The 22,634-nt window shown below is 39.0% G+C and overlaps 1 protein-coding gene across 7 annotated transcripts in view; it reads right to left on the minus strand.

Annotated features, from left to right (window-relative positions):
• The window catches only part of FSHR (follicle stimulating hormone receptor), a 172,949-nt gene that overhangs the window by 110,309 nt on the left and 40,006 nt on the right, over positions 1 to 22,634 (minus strand). For 3 of the 7 annotated variants that reach the window (XM_038551244.1, XM_038551247.1, XM_038551243.1), the window contains exon 2: positions 4,722 to 4,757. The exons of 2 other annotated variants lie outside the window; for them this stretch is intronic. In XM_038551244.1, coding sequence (XP_038407172.1) covers positions 4,722 to 4,757 — 36 coding nt within the window. Of the gene's footprint in view, positions 1 to 4,721; positions 4,758 to 15,438; positions 15,637 to 22,634 lie in introns of all 7 variants that reach the window. 2 more of the 7 variants (XM_038551250.1, XM_038551249.1) reach the window with 1 other exon arrangement.

A 22,634-nucleotide genomic window follows, 5' to 3' on the forward strand; every position in this document is an offset into this window, starting at 1 on the left:
GCTGCTTTTATTCCCAATCCCCCTCCTCTCATCATAAGGTTGAGGCATACTTTAAACAGTTCCTTATAATCTAGGAGTTCTTTATAATCTAAATGGACACATCATCATGATCCATTGGAAAGCAACACAAATAGGATGTGTGCACATTCTTTTGGAGACTTCCTTCTTTAGTCAATGGAACTTAAGTTTTTGGTACTGGGACTGGATCAGGTGGACTCTACCTCAGAAAATGTGTAATGCAGTGAATAAGAGTAATGTTTATCATATGAGACCACTGAACAGGATTGAGACAAGCCCGAGAGGGGAATCCAATGTAAGGGACTAAAGGCAGATCTTGAAATTCAGAAAATATCTATTTGTTCTTTTGACAAATATTTATTGTGTTCAGGCTTATTGTGTTCTGACACTGTTTCAAGCCCTGACGACATTATGGTAAAAAAGACAAAGTGTTTGGCTGAATGAGTTTATGTTCCAGATAGGAAAATAAGGAATGGGAAATGATTGTGAAAAAGGTACAGTTGCTTGAAATGAAAAGAAGGTCAATTATGTATAAATTTACAGGATAAAGGAGAAACATTAATTTGTTTGTTTATTTAAAGATTTTTAAAAATTTATTCCTGAGAGAGACAGAGGCAGAGATACAGAGGGAAAAGCAGGTTCCCTGTGGGGAGCCCACTGGGGGACTCGATCTCAGGACCCCAGGATCACAACCTGAGCTGAAGACGCTCAATCACTGAGCCACCAGGCATCCCAGGAGAAACAATTACTTTAAAATTTCCATGCATACCTATGCATAGATAGATAGGAGGGGAGATAGGGAAGAAAGAGGGAGAGATAGACACAGACCTATGTATGGTTACTTATTTACAAATTATTTATTGATCATCTACATGACACACATTAGGTTTATGAAAAAAACGGTGGTAAGAAAGATGCATTTCATGCTCTATCAATTTTAATTCTATCGACAGAGATATATATATGTAATGTAATAATTACAGTACGGTTTGTGTAGTGATGATAGTGGTCATACTTAGTGTTTGCTGTGTGAGATCCTATGCTAAAGATTTCATTTGCATTATCTAGTATCCTCAGAACCACCTTAAAAAGCAATTATACTTGCATGTACTCACAGGTGAGGGCCTGAGTTAAGAGTGGTTTAGTAACTTGATCAAGCATACAGCTAGTAGGTGGCAAACCAGATTGTTGAATTCAAGTCTGGTCCCCAAAGACCATGCTTACTCGCTCTCTATTGACATACAAAGTTATATTTCAGGTGTATAGCATACCAATTCAATAATTCTATTACTCAGTGGTCACCCCGACAAGCGTAGCCCCCACCCGTCACCAGACAATGTTATTACGATATTATTGACTGTATACTGTATTTCATCTCTGTGACTTATTTGTTTTATGACTGGAAGTTTGTCATACCTTACCTTAACCTATTTTGCCCATCCTCCCAACCCCCCTCTCCTCTGGCAACTATCAGTTCTCTATATTTAGGATTCTGTGTTTGTTTCATTGTTATTATTCCTAGAATCTACACATAAGTAAAATCATATAGTATTTATCTTTCTCTGACTTCTCTCACTTAGCATAATGGCCTCTAGGTCCATTCACATTGTCCCCTGGCAAGATCTCATTCCTTTTTTATGGCTAAGTAATAGTCCTTTGTATATTTATATGACATCTTCTTTTTTTTTTATGACATCTTCTTTATTCATTCATCTATTGATGGACACTTGGGCTGCTTCCAAAATTTGGCAATAACGCTGCAGTGAATGTAAGGGTGCATATATATTTTCAAATTAGTGCCTTTTCTTTGAGTAAATACCTAGTAGTGGAATTACTGGATTGTACATATTTCTGTTCTTTTGAGGAACCTCCATACTGTTTTCCTCACTGGCTGCACAAATTTATATTCCCATTAACAGTACATGAGAGCTCCTTTTCTCTACATTCTTGCCAACACTCGTTCTTTCTTGTCATTTTAATTCTAGCCATTCTCAGAAGTGTAAAATGATATCTCATTGTGGTTTTGCTTTGCATTTCTCTGATGTTTAGTGACACTGAGCATCTTTTCATGTGTCTGCTGGCCATCTGTATGTCTTCTTTGGAAAAACTATTCAGGTTTACTTGTCCATCTTTAAATAGGATTATTTGAGAGGGTGTTGAGTTCTAGGAGTTCTTTATACATTTTTTATGTTAACCCCTTACTGGATATGTCATTTGTAAATATCTTTTCCCATTTCTGGTAGGTTCCTTTTTCATTTTGTTGATGGTTTCCTTTGCTGTGTGAAGCTTTTTATTTTGGTATAGTCACAGTAGTTTATTCTGCTTTTGTTTCCTCTGAGGAGACATATTCATAAATAGATTGCTAAGGCTAATATCTGAAAGATTACTGCTTATGTTTTCCTTTAAGAGTTTTATGGCTTCAGGTCTCACGTTTAAGTCTTTAATTCATTTTGAGTCTATTTTTGTGTATGATATAAGGAAATGGTCCAATTTCTTTCTTTCTTTCTTTTTTTTTTTGCATGCAATTGTCCAGATTTCCTAGCACCATTTATTGAAAAACCATCTTTTCCCCAATGTGTATTCTTGGCTCCTTTGTCAAAGATGACTTGACCACATACACATGAGTTTATTTTTGGGCTTTCTATCCTGTTCTGTTGATCTATGTGTCTTCTGTGCCAGTACCACAGTACCATACTGTTGTGATTACTACAGCTTTGTAGTCTATCTTGAAATATAAGATTGTTCTTCCTTGTTACAATTGCTGTAGTTCCATTACAGTTCCATTAAAATTTGGGGTTTATCTTTTGCAGTTCCATTAAAATTTGGGGATTATTTCTAGTTTGGTGAAAAATGCTGTTGATATTTTGATAGAGATTGTATTTAATCAATAGACTGCTTTGGGAAGTGTGGACATATTAACAATATTCTTTCAATTTATGAGAATGGTATATTTTTCCATTTGCGTTACCTCCAACTTTTCTCATCAATGTCTTACAATTTTTAGAGCACGCGGCTTTCACCACCTCAGTTAAACTCATTCTTATATATTTGATTCTTTTTGTTGCAATTGTAAATGGGATTGTTTTTAACTTCTCTTTCTGTTACTTTGTTATTAGTGTACAAAAGTACAACAGATTTCTATATATTAACTGTGTATCCTGCCACTTTACTGAATTCACTTATTCTAATAGTCTTTTGGTGGTGCCTTTAATGTTTTCTATATATAATATCATGTCATCAGCAAATAGTGACAGTTTTACTTCTTCCTTACCAATTTGGATATTTTTTATTTCTTTTTCTTGTCTGATTGCTGCAGCTAGTACTTCCAGTACTATGTTGAATAAAAGTGGTGAGAATGGTTATCCTTGTCTTATTCCTATCTTCGAAGAAAAGCTTTTAGTTTTTCACCATTGAGTATAATGTCAGGTGTGGGTTTTTTGTATATGGCCTTTATTATATTGAAGGATATTTCCTCTAAACTGGCTTTGTTGAGAATTTTTATCATGAATGGATGTTACATGTTGTCAAATATTTTTCTGCATGCAATACATCTCAATAGATCAGATAGTTTTATGCTGCTTCTTGTTAATATGATATGTTACATCAATTTGCAAGTATTGAACCACCTTTTCATCCTCAGGGCAAATCCCACTTGATTATGATGAATGATTCAGTTGATCATTGAAAGATTGTTGAATGACTATTGAATTCAGTCTGTAAATATTTCATTGAGAATTTTTGCATTTATGTTCATCGAAGACACTGGCCTATAGCTTTCTTTCTTTCTTTTCTTTCTTTCTTTCTTTCTTTCTTTCTTTCTTTCTTTCTTTCTTTCTTTCTTTCTTTCTTTCTTTCTTTCCTTCCTTCCTTCCTTCCTTCCTTCCTTCCTTCCTTCCTTCCTTCCTTCCTTCTTTTTTTGTAGTATCTTTTCTGGTTTTGGTATCAGGGTTTTGTGGGCAGGGCTGGTGAGGTTTTAATGAGGGTATGAGTTTTAAAGTGGGATAAATGAGAGCAAAACAGGTCTGGGGCTTAGATATTGATCTAAAAAGCAGTAAAAGTGGTAAGTAAATCCAAAGTGGGGAAACTGTGCTAGGAGTCAATAGAGAACGCAAACCTCAAAAAAGTGAAAAGAGATTTTACCACAAAATTCTCTGATGCCTGGTCTTACTAAATTAATTCTACATTGGGTTTTTGTTACTTTAGATTCTGGATTTTTGCTCTGGATACAATTCACAGCTGCCTTTACTCTGTCAGAGTGAATAAACAGAATTCCACTTTAATGACTCACTAGGGTCTCAGTATCTGATAACATGGCAAATAGATTTTTGCCTCTGAAGCTGTTCTTTTGGTCCCTTTGGTTAATGTCAGCCTGACTTAACTGTGATTTTTATTGACAACATTTAGCTCAAAATGCAATAATGAAAGGTGACTGTCACATAAAGGTCAGTTTGGGGCTACTTCTGCTCAGATATAGAAGGATTAACTTGGGATAAACTTCCTTCTGAAATCTGTATGCTCTGACTGTGACAATCACTGAGAATGAAATCACAGGAACACTGCAAGAGAAGCTGATCACTGCTCCATGAACCAAAGATAAATTTAAGTCTTTTGTAATGCACTTTAAACCAATTTCCATTTTCTATTTAGAAGTTTCACACATTTAATCAGAAAGCATATGTGTTGAATAATTATCTTTTACTCACTGTGTGCAGAGCAAATGTCGAATGTTCACATGAACTCTGTTAGAGACAAATAGAAACTATTTAAAATAGATTCAGAGAAAAGCAAATAAGACACTGCTCAGAAGATAACCTGTCTCCAATCACTCCTAAGATAATACATATTATTTATTATAGAATTTTGAAGAATGATTTATTTAGTCTTTAAGGTGATAAGCTGATAATAACTAAACCTAATCCTGAAGAGCAACATGAATTTTGACAGAGGGAGAGGTTTTGTGAAAAATTTAATTTCCTCTGTGGGGGCGAGAAGAAAGCATAATTTAGCATTGTTTCTTTTAAATGTGGATCAGAGATTTTACTAGAAATCAAGAAAATCTCTTCTTTGTGTCAGAAGAATATAAAGTAATACTAAGTACAGTTTATGCTCCTCTAAATACCAACTGCTAGCCTGGAGCTGATCCTGGATAAAGAGTTCACATGCTGTAAAAGAAGCAAAATGTAATTTGTCTATAATACTTAATTGGTAGAAATAAATAGTAATGGTCAACAGAAACACAAGGACTTTTTCCTTCTTTAATAAATACTGAAATCTATAAATGATAATTTCTAGAATGACTGTAGCAAAGCAAGAGCTTTGCAACAATGTTATAATAGTATTGATACTTTGTATTTAACAAAAAAGACTCTGTTGCCCATTTCTGGAACACGGGTATATTTCATGTTACTCTAAGATTGAAATTTGTGTCTCCACAATTTGACATTTTCGATTTTGAAAACACCTATTGATCTAAGAAATAAATGTTCCTGTTAAACGGGATCTTTGCACTAATTGAAGACCAAAACTTGCTGGTGGGATGCATACCCACACAGCCTCCACCAGACTTTTCTGGTTCTGAACTGTGCAAAAGACATGATTCCTTGGCTAAGAAAAGCAAGGAGAAGGGACAGTGAACTAACATTTATTGAGGACTCAATAGGTACAGCCATTCATTGCTCAAGGCAGTTAGCCACATGATATTCTTACTTTTAATTCTCCCTGCAGTGTAACAAAATAAGTTTGTTTTTTAAAAAATTAATACATAGTACAAATGAGTGTGTGTGTGTGTGTGTGTGTGTGTAATTCTATGTATAGCTCTATGTAAACCACCCCTAATGGTTCCACCTAGGGGTAACCACTCCTAATGGTTCCTGTGTTTAATGAAACACTGTCATCTTTGGAGGGTTATCTCAGAAGACTATGGCAACTTTGGAGTTGTGTTGTATGGCAGGCTCTTAATACAGGGAGAGCATGAGCAGGATTTTAAGTTCCCTGTTCTAAGTTTGGTATTTGGTCAACCTCTGAATTTTCCAAGCAGAGCACATAAACCAATGGTGGCTAATTTTTTACAGGAAGAATCCAGATTCCTTTGAGGATCTAATGAAAGGTTTTTGGATCATTTGTTTTTATTAAGTTTTGAGAATTCTTAAATGTTTTGGATACAAGTCCTTTATCAGGCATATGATTTGCAAATTTATTGGGATTACCACTATAATTAGGATACAGAACTGTTTCATCACCAAAAATTCCCTCTGCTGCTCCTTTGAAGTCATGTATGATTTCCTGCACCCTGACTTCCAAGCCCAGGCAACTACTGATCTGTGTTCTGCTGTTACGTTTTTGCCTTTCTAAAATGTCATATAAATGGCATCCTACAGTATAGGACCTTTTGAGAGTGGCTTTTTTTTTTTGGTCAAAATAGTTCATTTGATATTCCTTTATTTGTTGTGCAGGTCAGCTATTCCTTTTTTATTGCTGAGTAGTATTTCATTATAGGATTATATTGGCAGTTTACTCATTCACCTATTGAAGGGCATTTGAATTATTTCCATTTTTGGATAATGAATAGAGCTACTATAAACACTAATGTGTGGAGTTTTGTATAAATATGCATTTTCATTTTTCTGCGATAAATACCTAGGAATTAAATTGCTGGATTACATGGCAAATGTAAATTTAACCGTATGAGAAACCCCCAAACCGTTTTCCAGAGCAGCGTTAGCATTTTGTCTTCTCACTCGCGGAATATGAGAGTTCCAAGTACTCTGCAACCTTGTAAGCACTTGGTAGTATTAGTTTTATTTTGTTTTTAGCTGTTCCAGGAAGTATAAAGTTTTATCATACTGAGGTTTAATTATTTCCTTAATGGCTACTGTTGTTGAACATCTCTTCATGTGCTTATTTGTCATTGGTATACCTTCTTTGGTGAAATGTTCAAATTTTTATCCAACTTTTTTTGTTGTTTTCTTTCTGTGGAGCTCTGAGATATTAAAAAGATATTGTGAATTCCTGCTGTTTCTAAGATAGATAGTTTGCAAATATTTTCTCTCAAATCTTTCATTCTCTGGACAGTGTCTTACACAGAGTAAAAGTTCTTAATTTTGATGAAGTCCAATTGATTTTTTTTTAAGGGTAGTGCTTAATGTCATGTCTGAAACCTTTGCTGAGTGTTCTACTATGAATGGGTATTAGATTATTTTCAAATGCTTGTTTATGTATTAATTAAAATAATCTTGTTTTTCTTCTTTAGTCTTTTAATTAGAGCCTGTGGATTGCATTGTTTGATCTTCAAATACTAAAGCAGTCTTGCAGTCTTGGGATAAACCCCACTTGGTCATTGTGTATAATTGTTACTATATATTGCTGGATTTGATTTGCTAGTATGTTGTCAAAGATTTTTCAGAAGTGTTTGAGGGATTTTGGTCTATAGTTTTCTTATATTGTACTTTATTTACTTTTCATATCAGAGTAATGCTAGCTTCATAAAATGAGTTGGAAATGTCAAATTAGATCCAGTTGGCTGATGATATTGTTCCTTCTTCTATATCCTTATTGATGTTCTATCTACTTGTTCTTTTGAATACTTATATAGTTAGATTTGTCCATTTCTAATTTCAGTTGTGTCAGCTTTTGCTTCATGTATTTTTGAAGCAATACTGTTAGGTGTATATACATTTAAAATTAAGTCTTGACCCTTTGTCATTATGTAATGTCTCCTTTTATTTCTGGTAGTTTTCTTTGCTACCAAGTCTGGTATTAATATAGCCACTCCAGATTTCTTTTGATTAGTGTTTGCATAATATATTTTTTGTCATCCTTTTATTCTTGACCTTCCTATAACATTAGAGATGGTCCCTGACTTAGGATGGTTCAACTTAATTATTTTTCAATTTTATAATTGTGCAAAAACAATATGCATTCAATAGAAATTATACTTTGAAGTTTGAATTTTGATCTTTTTCCAGGGTAGCAAAATGTAGTACATGAATGAAAATAATTATAAAGACATGTGATGAATGCAGTGATAGAAAGAAGTATAGAATATTAAGGAAAAAGCAAAGATTGGACACTTGATCCAGTCTTGCAGTGATAGGGTCAGGAGAGATAGAAATGGTTTTCTGGAGGAAGTGATGCTCAAGTGGAGTCCTAAAGGGTGAGTACAATGTAACCAGTTGAAAGGGAGCAAAGGAAAGAGAGAGATTTTAAGCAAAGGGAAACATTTCAGGGAGGTGGGAAGTAGTACACCGTCTTCAGCAAAAACAGGTGCCAGACTTTGGAAGACCTATGTGCCGGTTTATGTAGATTATATTTTTGCATTTGAATGCTGGAGGAGGGCCCAAAATAGAATACAGTAGAAGAAAAGGGATTAAGAAGAGGGAATAATGTGTGAGTGTGTGTGTGTACACACATAGGTATCTCCTCCTTCTCGTCGTCGTCCTCCTCCTCCTCGTCCTCCTCCTACACACACACACCAGCAGGACTTGATGTACCATTTAAATACATGGAGTGTGAGATGGAGAAGAATCATGGATATCCTATATTGTTTAGAAGGTACCTCTGTGAGAGCTGTCTATTGTGGGTTGAATTGTGTCCCCCCAACAAGATAGAAGTTTTAATATTTTGAAAATAGGATTTTTTTTCAGATGTAATCAAGTTAAGATGAGAGGCCTCCATCAAATATGACTGATGTCCTTATAAGAAAGGAAAGTAGAGACAAAGGGGAGAGAATGACATGTGAAGACATAGAGACACTCAGAAGACAGCTGCCTGAAGACAGAAGCAAAGATTGGAGTGATGTATCTATATGCCAAGGATTGCCAAAAAGTGCTTGTCATCACTAGAAGCTAGGAAAGAGCTTCCTGAGAGCCCTTGGAGGAATATATACCGTAGATACCCAAATTTCAGACTTGTAACCTCCAGACCTGTGAGAGAATAATTTTTTTTCTGTTTTACTCTGCCAGTTTGTAGTACATTTTATGGCAGCCTGATTGAAGCTAAGGCAGTGTCTAGTGGGCAGTTAGCTGTCCAAATCCAAAGCTAGGGGAGCGAAAGATGTTGTAGAGATGTGTATTTATAAGCACTAATAATAAAAATGGTAATAGCTACTTCTCTGTGAAAGGCTTTGTTCTAAGTCTTTTACATAAATAAACTCATGTAATCTTCACAACAAACCCATTAGGGATTTGTTACCTATCCCAAATTTTTAAATTAGAAAGCCAAAATACAGAAGGTTCGAGTGACTTGACTAAAGTCACATAGCTAGAAAGTGATAGCTCCAGAACTCAATTGTAGGGACTCCCAGCTCTAGCATCCATGCTCTGGATACTTTGCCTTTCTGTGTGTTGAAGTTAATTGAAATGAAAGAGAAAGTGCAATTATACTCTGTGGCAGACATTGAGTACTAGCTAATCAAAATCCAGAAAATCACAACTTTTTTCTTCCTTGATTTCTTCCATTTCAGAGGCTACAACAAACTAAAACACTCTACTGCTTAGCTATTCTTGCAGCTTAAGGTAGCCATGTAAGACGTTTCTTGTGATAGTGCTTAAGGATTCCCCTTCTGAAAATAAAAATTAACATCCCAAGTGTAGAAAGTAGTGTTTCTCTCATCACCCTGCTCCAGTTTCCCTTCCTGGAAGATAGCAAAAAGTGGCAAGCACATCAGTGAGATGTGGTAAGATAAGAACTCTCAAGTACACTTTGGATTTGATTATTGGGAGGTCATTCATGACCTTCCAAGGAACGATTTCTGTGAACTGTTAGAGAGAAACATTCAGATTGTACTGAATTGAAAAAAGATATGGCAATGATTTTTTTTTTGTTGTTGTTGTTGTTTTTGTTTTGTTTTGTAAGATGTGGCAATGTTAAGGAAGCAAAGACAACAAGCCTAAAATCTTTCAAAAATTTTGGATGAATTGGGAAGAGATGTTGGAGGATAGCTAGAGGAAGAAGGAAAGTCAAAGGAGAGCTCCCCTTCCCTCTTTGTGAGAGACACAAACGTGTTTAGTCAGGGAAGGATCATGTTGGGGTATGTGTGGTATAGTGAGATTCCTTCAAAGTGGGAGTGGATGGGGGTGAAAGATGTTAGAAGAAGGGCTGATCTTGAACATGACTGAAGGACCGTAGTGAAGCAAGACTAGAAAAAATAAAATAGAGAAAGGAGATATTGTAGTTAACTCTCAGGTAAGAGAACGAGTTATTGAGGGGAAAGATAAGGCAGATACACTTAATTTTCTATATACTAAATTATACAGGGGGCAAGGCCACTGACTTCAATGGTTGAGTGGAATTTAAAAAAGGCATGTGAGGAGAGTGAGTAATAAGGATTGGCTTCTGGATTAAGAGAATGGATAAAACAGCTAACCAAGGACAGCTAAGCATGATGTGTAGTTAGAGAGGGGCACATGTAGTCCAGGACTGTATTTTTGTTGTTGTTTTGTTGGCCATTTGCCCATGTGTGTGCATTTCTACTCTTAGTGCATAGTCTCTTGGACACAGAGGTGAAGAGTTTGAGTTGTGGCAGTTAGCTAGAGCCATCCTCTTTCATGGACTCTCTTTCTTTTGGTTCTTTCCTGGGGAGATGTGGGGATAGGATGGGGTGCAAAGAACCAAGAATTCTGATAAGAGAATAAAGTAAAAGTCCAACCAGATCTGGATAGAAAAGGGAGGAAGGCTAAGAGGTAGGTGATATCGTGGAGGAAAGTTAAAGGGTCATGTGGTTGGAGTTCATCCAGGAAGTCAGAATCAAGAAATGTGGTGAGAGCTGGTAAGATAAGACGCTGTTTGTCATATAACAGAGAAGTGGGATTAAATGCCAACTGTGATGGGCCAATTCTGGATAATAAATGAAATGAAGATGTGCCCTGGAAATGACTGTAGAAGTAAAATGAGGGCCTTCAGAGTTATCAAGCAAATAGGAGGTTAATTGTTGAATGAGTCAGCTTCATGGACATGGAAATCTAAGATGATGTATCAAGTAGTATAGCTCAAAATCTTATATCAAGTTTATCTGATGTAACAGAATATTATAGATTTGTCATGTTAATTCCAGCATATAAATATTTCCACAAAAATCCTCATGATTATTAGGCTCTCTGCCTTCTAAATCATTGGTCAGACAGAGAAAGGACAGAAAGGCATGTAGGGATCATATTGTAAAGCTTTTGTTCTAGGTCATTGTTGATCTACTTTGGTTTTCCTCATTGCTTCCCTAAGGAGCCTTTTCAGACAGCATTTTTCCTCCTAATCTTCCTCTCTTGCTCTTCTCATTCTCATGAAATTTTAATACCATAGATATACTATATATCTGTTCATGTACTATATGTGTATCCGTTCTTTATACATAAAAGGAGTAAAAATTGCCTCCCTTCACCCTGCCAAGAACACATTTTTGCCTCCTCAGGAGTATTATCATCCCATTGAGAAGAAATGTTCAAGGTAAAAGAGGAAATAAGGGCCACTGAGGAATTATATGGAAGGATTGATACTGAAATGTTGGCATGGCTCCTCTGTCAGGTCCTTTTCTCTATAGAAATTACAAGATCATACATCGACTCAAGCTCACATAAAATGTAGGACTTGTAATTCTAACAACAGGATTAAATGACAGGATTTAGAGACAAAGATAACACCTGCTTTAGGTAAGACCATATAGGTCCACTTCTGCCCACCATTTGCAAAGTTGCAAAATCAGAAACTGCTTTGTAGAGCCCCTTGTGACAAGAATGGATGTCAGCACTGATCTTGGGGCAGGGGCCAAGTAGTACCTAACAATCTCAGGACAGAGGGCACATTCTGAGATGGCATCCCCACAGTACTGTTGGCCTGCTCCTAACGGCTGGCTTGTCAGTTGAGAGAGGCTCTGCTCCTGTCTTGTTAAATGATAGGTGAAATGGGGATAGCAGGAGTTTCTAACTCAGTGTATCTATTAGTGGAATAATAATCTACATAATGGCCAGGATTTCCCTCTCATGGTGTTCAAGAAAGCCCACACTCACCACTACGGAGGATGCAATTTGGAATTAAGACAGGTCCGTTCCAAGTTAGATGAGCAGGGAACACCAAGAGCTGTCTTTTTCTTTTAGAGTGAACAGAGTACCCACTGGTTTCCCCCCAAGTCCAAATGCCATGGGTTATTTTAAGTAGGGCAAGCTATGCTTTTCTTATCCCTTAAAGATATATTGAAAGAACTTAGCATTATTATGGCAATTGCAGTTTGCAAAAGCTGGGGGGGGGGGGGCATGAGAGTATCGGTGATCACACCAGAGAGGAGAATAATATTAAAATAAAATGCAGACCAGATTTGAAGATCTCTCCAATAGATAAAACTGGGTAAACCACATAAGTGAAACTTAATCTAGCGTATTTTGTGAATGTAAGCGAAAGTTAAAGTAGGTTATTTCTTATAAGTGCTTTTGGTAATCATAAAGGACACTTAAATTATCTTCTTAAAATGATATAAGGTGATCACTTTTAACCAATGCCCTGCCAGTATGGAAATCTCCATTGCAATAACCAATGGTTGTAAAGGCTTAATTATGTCTTCATTTTCATGTTGTAGGCCACCCTGTGATGTCATACCTCTAAGAGTCATACCAGTTTCAGGTATGAAGTATCCCTGTTTGTGAGCACTTTGCTCAATAAAATAGTGATGTTGAGTAAAGCTCTCTGAATTTTCTTTTGACAACAGAAAAGAATAAATCCTCACATGAAGAAAGCAAACCCTCAAATGGAGGAACATTAGAGTAGATGTAATGCCCGATGACCCCTCAAAGAAAAGAGGGGTCCCCTCAGTCCCTGAGGCTGGCAATTTGGATTTCTCCCATGTCCCAGCAGGCCAATAAAATTAACAGGCACACTTGGACTTTCTGGTCAGCCATTGATATTTCGTTCCAGTGCAGACAGAGAATTGCACTCAGTAGATATGGGTGGTGCTAGGGAGAGGCTGCCTGGGTCAGAATTCTTTGTGAAGGATGAAAGGGACAGAAGCTTGGAGGTTCCTTTGTTGGTCAGAGTTCAAAACAAGTCACCATAGAAAGTTGCCCTGAGAGCCATTCTGCTTCCATTCTCTTTTACATCCATCAAGGCTTTTCTTTTACATAGAAAAAGGGGAAACGTTTAAGAAAGAGAAATGTTTCTGTTCAGTCTTTGCCTTCTAGTTAAGCTTTAACCTTGACAGAAGCAAGTCAATTTGCAAAGTTAGTAAGGGGAAAAAGGTTTGCAGAAAGATACTGTGTTCCAAAGGGCACATGGCGTGGTCTGGGATTGGTGAATTCCTTGCATATGAGGAAGACTGGAACAACTTCAGTTTGGTCTTTTTGCTCCTGTCTCCCTCTGACTGTCGTCCTCAAAGAAGTAAAGTATAAAGAGAGGGAGCAGTCACCAGGCAGTCCAGCTGGTCCAGCTCTGCTTGACTCCCAGGTACCTGAAGCTTCTCAGGTCATGGTGCAGGAGATGAAGAGAAGAAAGAATACATCTGTAGTAGAGACCAGCTCTCCAAAAACTACTTGGGGCATGTGGAGGGTGAGAAGGGTTTGGCAGTGGAGATTGCAGAGTTAAAATTTAGTAAATTCAGATAACAGATAGAAATACCCGCTTTGAGTAGGAAAATTCACAGATACAAAGATATTTGGGCGGGGGGGGGTGGGGAGACCATCAATCCTAGATGAGGTTAGGGCAGGAGATTGGGGTTTGGGACCAGTCACAATTTGTGCTTCTCAAAGAATTAAAGAGTAACACAAAGCATAAAGATTGAGTGTATTTTTACCAGTGCAACCTGGTTTATCTGAATACCAAGAATAGCCTTGAAAAGAAAACAAAAACACCCCAACAGAACAAATCAAAATGTCCAAACCAAATCAAACCAAACCAAACAGAAAACAAGAACAGCCAATACTGAAAGAGCAGGTGCAGTTTTCTCCTCTTCACCTTTTTGTGCTGGGGAAGTGCTATTAGTATTTATATGTCTTCTTCATGATTTGTTGGCAAACCCCTCCTTAGCTTCCTCTACCACTTGCTGCACCCCAGCACTGACTTATTCCTGAGACTGGCTGCCCTATTTCCTAATTTCGGTGGAAGGGTTGTGGTCCCAAGAAACCTCATTTTAACTTACTTCATGCATTAGAAGACCAGACACTTTCCCTTTTGTGCTTAAAAAACAAAAGGTGGCCATTAAACGTTAAAAGTCAGGAGGCTGAGAAAAAAAAAATCAATGGAAAAGATTTAAATAAGAAAAACAATGGAAGTTTCTGCTTTCTTAGAGACCGGTGGCTCTGCAAGCTGACTCTCCTCATTGCCTGTTGGTTCCCAGCCCCCACGTGTCCCATCTTAGTCTCAACACTGATACATGCAGTCTTGCAGGACAAAGCACTACTGTCCTTGCGAGCTGTGCTCCCCTAGCAGCCAGCTGGGAGCTGCCAGACTCAAGGCCACCAGGCAGACAAACAAAACCCTGGAGGAGGTGTGTCTGGATGGACTGACCTTGATTCACCATGTGGGGCTGGCTATCTTCCTAGTGAAGGTGGGAGTTGGAGAACACTAACTCAGAAAAGTTACATGGCAAGCTGAGGATACTCCTCCCTACCAGCATTTAGCAGGCTAGACCTTAGTGCTAAAGAGAACTGTGAAGCTTTTAGCAAACCACATAACCCCTCCAGATCTCATTTTTCTCCTCTGTAAAATGGGCATATGATCATTTGCTCTGCCTTCTGACCAGGTCATTAGGAAGACTAAATGAAGCATTATTTAGTCACTACTAAATACCACGCAGGTGTTTATAGAGATGCCTTCCTAGTGTGATTTCAGGAGTTTGTAAAGATAAGGCTCTCCACCTGTCCACTTCTCCTTTCTGAGCCCTAGAGCCTAAAATAGCTTGAAAGGGAAACAAGTCTTCATGTTTAACAAAGAAATGCTATCTGAAGTGCACATACTCCAGGGAGAAGATGTGCAAGGACACATTTACACAGGAATGAATGACTGCATCACAGATGTCTGGAGAGGCAGATTTGATACGGGGAGGGAAAGAGAGTGCTCCTGAAGTTGGCTCAAGGATAAGGATGTGGGTGCATAGGGAAGGATAGAGATGAGGGAAGACAAGATTCTGAGGATAAATGTCACCAATTTTACAATTTGGCTTGAGGCTGATCCTGCCACTCAGGGCTTTTTTTCAGACATACAGATTGAAATTATCAAGAAAGAAGAAAGAAATGGTTTATCCCATCCTGCTCTTTAGGAGCTTTTGTGCTGTGTAAAGAGACATTGTATTAAACTCTACCAAACCTCAGGCCCATTGGCATTGAGCAACATTCTTGACACCAAATCTTTTCACTGGCTGTTACTCACATTTTGCTCATTAGGACTCACCCAGACCAATAACCTCAATATAGTTAATTCTCTGAGACATTTCTTGCTTCATCATCTTACCTCTCCTTGAATCTGGAGCTTCCCAACTCATGTGCCACCTCACACTGGTGGGTACGAGGCTGATATGTGCGTGTAGAATGGTGACTCTTTTGACTCTCTGGGCAGTGTGTGGGGTCCAGGGCAGGTTCTCAGCTAAAGCACTCTTGCCATCGACCACAATGAGCCATTCCTGTGTTATTCTGTGTGTGCCATAACATTCTGTTATGCCATGATGTGGAAAAAAAAAAAAAAGGAAAGCATCACTCTAATCCAATTTTCTAACTGTAGAAAGAAAAATGAGCCAAAGAAAAATTTCTAAATGCAAATCCTACTCTGTCATTGCCATTCAATGACTCCTTATTACCCATAAAATAAAGTTCAGACTCCTCAGAATGACAGTTGTGAATGCGTCCTTTTCGATCTGGCTCTCCTTCATCCCCCAGGCCCCAGTTCTGATCACCTCAAGCTGCTTGCTGTTTCCTGAATGTGTCATGCTACTCTTATCTCTGTTTTTTTTTTTTTTCTCTCAAATATTGTTCCCTCTGCTCCTTTCCTAGTTCTCAAGAGATTTCTTGACTTTAAAAATCCTCTCCAGTATCACTTCGTCAGAGTGTATATCTCTGATCTCTGACCTTCTTAGGCTCCTCTAGGCCTTTTTTCTTCTGGAGTACACATACTGCCATATACATACCCATAGCACAGCCCTTGTCTTACTCCTGTGATCATTTGCTAACCTGGCTGCTTACCCCATTATAATTAACCCCTGGAGGGCAGGCTCTGTATTCATTCATCTTGTATTTTAAAAATAATAGGTGTTTAGTGAGTATTTATTGGAGAATAATCAATCCATCTGGGATGATACAAGAGAAACTATTGAGTTTTCAAATGAAAACTGATCAACAGTGGTTAATCACAAAATTCTTAATAATAATTACTATCTTTTTTTGTTGGGAATCTACTGTGTGGCAAGGACTGTACGGGAGTCTATATGCCTGCTTTCTTGTCCACTTGATAACCCTGCAAAGGAAGAACAACTAACCCCAATTTTATAGGGGAGGAAAATGAGGTTGGGAAGCGGCTAGGTGACGTGTTCAAGTTCACACAATTATTTAGCAGCAGAGTTGAGTTTCAAGCAAGGTACTTTTGACTCCAAAGATGGAGCTCTTTCTTCTCCCTGCCCTAGCAATGCATATTGAGATATATTTTTGAGTACACATTCCTTACCTGGATACATCAATATGTATCAGAATGTGAATGTATTTGCTTTCCAAGTCTCATATGCCTTTTGTCTTTCTCAATCCTTGCTTTGCTCCATTCTGACCACTGAACCCCATCTTAGGACTTTGGTATTTTCCGATCTGGTTGTAAAGCAGGGAGATGGCTGGGGGTGGGGGGATCATTAAATGTTGATAATGTCCTGTTCATAATTCTCCTGCCAAGAACCCATTACATAAAAGCTGAGCATGGAGGTTTTCAGAAATGGGAGCAAAACAAAGTGAGGTGTATCATAGAGGGGCAATAAAGAGACCTGTGCAATTAGTGGCATGTGTGGCATTTGAGAACACTGAGACTGAGTAGGAATAGAATGGCAAGTTGTGGCCTGAAGAAGATAACTGTGTTGGGGAGAATGATGATGAGGGGCATATATGGAGAGTTAAGAGAGTCAAAATGTTAGATACCTAACTGGAGATGGGGCATTGAAAAGTCATGCATGCATTCATTGTGTAAACATTTATAAGCCAGCATGTTCCAGGAAGGGAACAATGGGATAGTTATAAAAGTTGGCAAGGGAAGGGAAAATGAGACAAATCTAGGTTTAGATACATAGACCAGACAGTGAGAGCTGGTCAAATAAAGGGAAAACCACCTGCCATGGAAAGTTTCCTGCACCTGTCACAGTCCTGTACAGCTCAATATCAGTTTTTCCAAGAAGCCCCCCTGATTCCTCAGAAATGCATTGCTATCTCCTTCATTTCTCTCATGTCGGGGAGATGAGAGGCAACTGTGCCACATTAAGAAAATGAAAATGAAAATTCAAATTAGGAAAAGGATAAGGTATTCTTCAGTAAAAAAAATAAATAAAATTTTTCCAGTTCTAGGAGATATGTTTAGGTGGGACCAGAGTTAAGGAGTAAAAAAAAGGATGAAAAGAAAAGGATGTTAGGATGACCACATGGGCCAAACAGGTGACAGATCACCTCAGATTACCTGACAGGTGGGTCATGACAGGTGTAAGAACAGACTAAGAAGAGTGCATTTGGGAGCAGGGTTTGCATGTCGATGGTTTGCAGAGTAAGTCAAGAATTCTCATGTTTATGTGTGCTTCACCTTTACAACTGATTTAATCCTTTTAGTAACCTGTGAAGTAGGAACAATTTCCATCCTTATTTCATAGGTCAAAAAACTGAGGAACAGAACAAATAACTTTTGGGAAGTGGCAGCCCCAATATCTGAAAACAGGTGCTCTGGCCCTAATGCCAACTCGTAACCACTTAATATGCCTTCATATGCTTCTGCTCATTAAATTCCCTACTGTAGCTGTGATGCTTAAATTGTAAGTTATTTATTTTTAGGTGAGTTTATGACATTCATCAGGATCCTATGAGAATAAATTAGCTGGCACAGTTGAAGGAAAATAGAATGGATGGAAGTTCAGCATCCAGTTAGTTGTTAGTTGACTGCATATTTGCCACCCTCTAGATTTTCAGCCTCTTTAGGATCAGGGGTCTTCTTTTTTGTCTTATAGCAGATGATATAGATCTTTGCATAAAGCAGGTGATCATAAATGCCTATCAGCCAGCTCAGTTTTAGCAGTTCTGTACCATTTCTTTTTTTTTTTTTTTTAAGATTTTATTTATTTATTCATGACAGACACAGAGAGAGAGAGAGAGAGGCAGAGACACAGGCGGAGGGAGAAGCAGGCTCCACGCAGGGAGCCCGACGTGGGACTCGATCCTGGGTCTCCAGGATCACGCCCCAGGCTGAAGGTGGCACCAAACTGCTGGGCCACCCGGGCTGCCCAGTTCTGTACCGTTTCCAATCAGACTAGGGTTCCTCAGAGACAAAAGCTCCTCTGCTACCCTCCCATGTGTGGGGTGGTTGCCAGGAGACAGCTGCCCGGCCAGGAGCAACATTTACAGCCCCCAGCATGCTGGTGGGGCTGTTCAGAGTACTGGCAATGGACTTAAGTCGAAGAGTCACCCAGCCAGGGATGATGCAGGAAGGAGAAATAGGTTTTTGTCATGTTAAGGAACTGCCATGTGGCTAGGTTGCCTTTAACAGCAGTCTAGCCTGCCCTTGTGAATACACAGTGATTTCTTTAAATTAAAAAAAAAAAAAAAAATTGGAGTCCTGAGTCTTGTTTCACATATAGCCTTTGGCCATGGAACTTAACCAGAGGCAGAACCAACCCCTGGGGACCTGTCTTGTCCTGATTAGTTAGTTGTCTCCATCTTGTTCTCATGTCTTTAGGACACGTGGGAGCCCATGTTCTGAATGTGTGAGAGAAAGGCAGCCCCGGAACGCCTCTCTGACAAAGGGCCTTTGTATAACCAGCCATTATTTTATTCCTTCCCAGTGCCTGTTCTGCCTCTTGTTCTTTTTTGGCTGGCCCTGTGAGGAAAACAGGTGAGGGGAATTTTTGTTTTAATCCACTGTCCATTCTTCTCCCCAGGTGTTTTTGCCTTTAAAATGCCTTTGGTCTTTGAATTCAGACTGATCATAGTTTTTGCTGAAAGAATAATCATCTACTTGCAGCTCAGCTGGTCACTTTATTTCTCTGGCCAGCCAGGGAAAGTATTATTATTAGACAATTTCTCTTCTCTCTGAGGGGAAAGAGCAATGATCTGTTCCTCTGTTCAGGCCTCAAAAGAAGGTGAAAAATACACTTTTTCTGGTGGCTTTTGTGTCTGAACATCCCACACAGTGGAGGAGGAGGCAGGTTTATTGATTGAGATCATATCTGATGAGGCCTCTCCTGGTACAGCTCTGCAGCTGGTGCTTTCCATGGCTCCTCAGCAAGTGTGCATTATGAGCTTTCGCAGAAGGCTCCAGGAACCATAACGGGAGCATTGGCAGGGAAAATCTCCATATTCTCTATCCACTCCTGCTGAGCTCGGATTCTGCAATGTGTCTTGTTTAGTTTAGTTTTGGCTTTTTTTCCCCTTACTAATTATTACTTACACCTGAACAGTACATTGTCTTTACAGAATGGTTATATGTGGATCATCCCAACGGATTGTCATAACAGCTCTGTAAAACAAGTGGGGGCAGGCACAATTACCCCCAGTTTATGGAAGAGGAAAGTGAGGGAATATCGTTTACTTGGGTAATCTAGCTGTCAAGTGATAGGGTAGCAACGAGAATCTTGTAAACATTCTTTTCACTTCCTTGTGTCACTTGTAGAAAAATGAGATCAATGCCTTGGTTATGTGTGTGCACGCTTCCTTTAATTGAAGACCTCAGGTTCATTAAAGAGAAAATTCCCATTCTAATCATTACATTTTCATCCATAAAACCGCAAGCAGGTACTCCCCAAAGTGCTTCAGGATAAAGTAAGTGCATTTTAAGAAGAAGGTGAAATTGCATAAGGGAAATGTAACTTTTTTCTTGTAAAATATGTACAAAAATATTTATGGATATAAGATAATTATGTCTGGGGTTGTTTTTAAAATAAGATGGTGGAGGAGGTTGCGGAGGAAGGTGGTAGACCTAGATAAAACAGGATTGGCCATTTATTGATAATTGTTGATGCTGAGTCTTAGGGACATTGGGGTTCTTATGTTAGTTTGTGCACATTTTTGAACAGTCAAACATTTTCATGACAAAATGCTAAATATATAAAGATGCACTGTTGGTGGAGGAGCCCTTGCCTTTGGAATCCTCAAGCAGAAATAGAAGATCACTTGGTGAATATGTTAGGCAGAACACTGCATAAGAGATCCCCAACAATCATTAGAACCAAATACTGACTGGCATTGGATTTTTATTTCAGTGAGAGAAACTTCCTAATACTCAACTACATAAAGGGGATGGTAAATCCTTCTTGCCTCTATAAGCTTGTATTACTGTTGTTTTTACTTTTTACTTAATTTTTCAAGTTGCGCCAAGGTATTTTGATGAGACAGTAGTGCTGTGTGTTTGAAAGTTTCATTAATGCAAAATGGGCCATTAGGGATCTAGCCCTGGAAATTTTTATTCCTGAGACAAAATCCAAATGCCCAGTTGGGAGAAAAGCAGTCAGAGGAGAAGAGAAAAGCCTCCAGGAGTGTTAGAGGGAAAGAAAACAGGCTAGTTGGTAGATCCTGTTTGAGCAGCAGGAAGGAGGGGCTGCAGGACAGCACTGTGGGAGCTGTGACCTGAGAGGCGAGGTGAGAGGATACAGTTCAGAAAGGGTGCCCTTCACCGCCAGCCTTAACTACCGGTGACCTTGAGGGGATGCCAACACCTCCAGACGTGTGATGCTGGCAGCTCCCAGAGCCAGTTCTGCCTGACAAGGCTAAGCCTTTTTAACACATTGTTTATTCCGCCGGCAAAATATGGGTTGGAGATCTCTGTGCAGATGGCCTTACGTGGCTCTGCGCAAGTCTGGTAGGCATCAGGGGGTGAGAGGCTGAGCCCTAAGAAAAGTACATTCTGAGCCCCTGTGAGTTCTTGTCTCCTCAGTGCCAAACTGGAAAGAATGATTATTTATGAAAATAGTTCATCCAGCAATATCCCTACCTTATGTTCCAGGGAGCTGTGGATTTGCACAGACAGGGAGAGAACTGATGTTAGCTCAGCAGGTCAGGAGACCAGATTTAAATCGAAAACCATTCAAGTCTTTTTGTTTGTTTTCCTTTTGCCTATATATATTGTGTGTGTATATATATAAATATGTATTTTTTTCTTCTCCCCTTTAACTCCAGGATGACTAAATACGACCTGTGAGAACACAAGTTTATTTCTCCTCCTCGTCCCCCACCTAGTTTTTTTAGATTTTATTTATTTATTCATGAGACACACACAGAGAGAGAGAGAGAGAGACAGAGATACAGGCAGAGCAGGCTCCACCCCACGTGGGACTCGATGCCGGGTCTCCAGGATCAGGCCCTGGGCTGAAGGCGGCGCTAAACCGCTGAGCCACCCGGGCTTCCCCGCCACGTAGTTCTAATTGAATGGAATAGTTCTGTTAGAGATGTGGTGGCTGGTTTTCCTATTTTGACAATGATATTCTGTAGGAGGTGGTTTCTGAAATAAAACTGTGCAGAAAAGGATTCCAGGACACACTGAGGGAAGCCTAGAAGCTCAGGTACACAGGGCTGGACACGTTGGTAGCAAACTGCATTTCCATTGATGACATGTAAAGTGCCTTAAATGTTTCACACTCATCATCTCCCATCATTCTCAAGTCATCTGGGAGCTGTCTCAAGTAAGTCTTTACCCCCATTTAGAAGAAGGGGGTAAGTCTTTACCCCCATTTAGATTAAGGCTTAGAGAGATGGGGAAAAAAAAAAGGCTTAGAGAGATGGCAGACTTAGGTAAGTGCTCATTTTTTACCAGATTCCAGGTCCCATCAGCAAAGCACGCCGTTATTCCAATCGGCAGGATGGTTATACTCTCATGCCTCTCTCACTGCAGGCTTGCTTTCCAGCAAAGCCATCTTTTTACTTCCCTCCTTGGTTACCAGAAGGTGACACAGAGACCACTGTGCCCATAATAACTCTGGAACCCTAGCATCACCACACTGCCAGTACAGCCACCTGCACTTAGGGAAGCTTTGCTGAGTCTCACATCACAGGGCTGAGTGCTATCTAAATGCTAAACGTGATGACTGGGGATAATCAATTCTGTATCCTGGGGAGCCCCTGTGGACTCAAACATCCATTCTAGACCAAGACAGTATTCTCTTAATGCATCGCTTTGACATAACATGTCAGAAGCACCGTGTTATATTTTCCTTTGTTTATGAATCACAGTTGTCTTTGGGGAAGTGCTTCAGAGGAAAAAAAAATCAACGAGAAGGTTTGCACGTTAGCTTGGAGTCCCAAGTTCAAACTTTGGCTCCAGTACTTAACAGCTGTGTGATCTCAGGTAAGTGAGTTACTGTTTCGGAGTCTCAGTTGCCACAAGTATAAAAAACAAACAAACAAACAAACAAAAAAGAATAAAGTAAGAAGCCTCAGAGGGTTACTGTGGTACTAAAAAGGAACTATGCATGTGAAAATATCTTGGAAAGT

This window comes from Canis lupus, chromosome 10 (genome assembly GCF_011100685.1).
Source record: "Canis lupus familiaris isolate Mischka breed German Shepherd chromosome 10, alternate assembly UU_Cfam_GSD_1.0, whole genome shotgun sequence".
In the NCBI taxonomy this organism is placed as follows: Eukaryota; Metazoa; Chordata; class Mammalia; order Carnivora; family Canidae; genus Canis; species Canis lupus.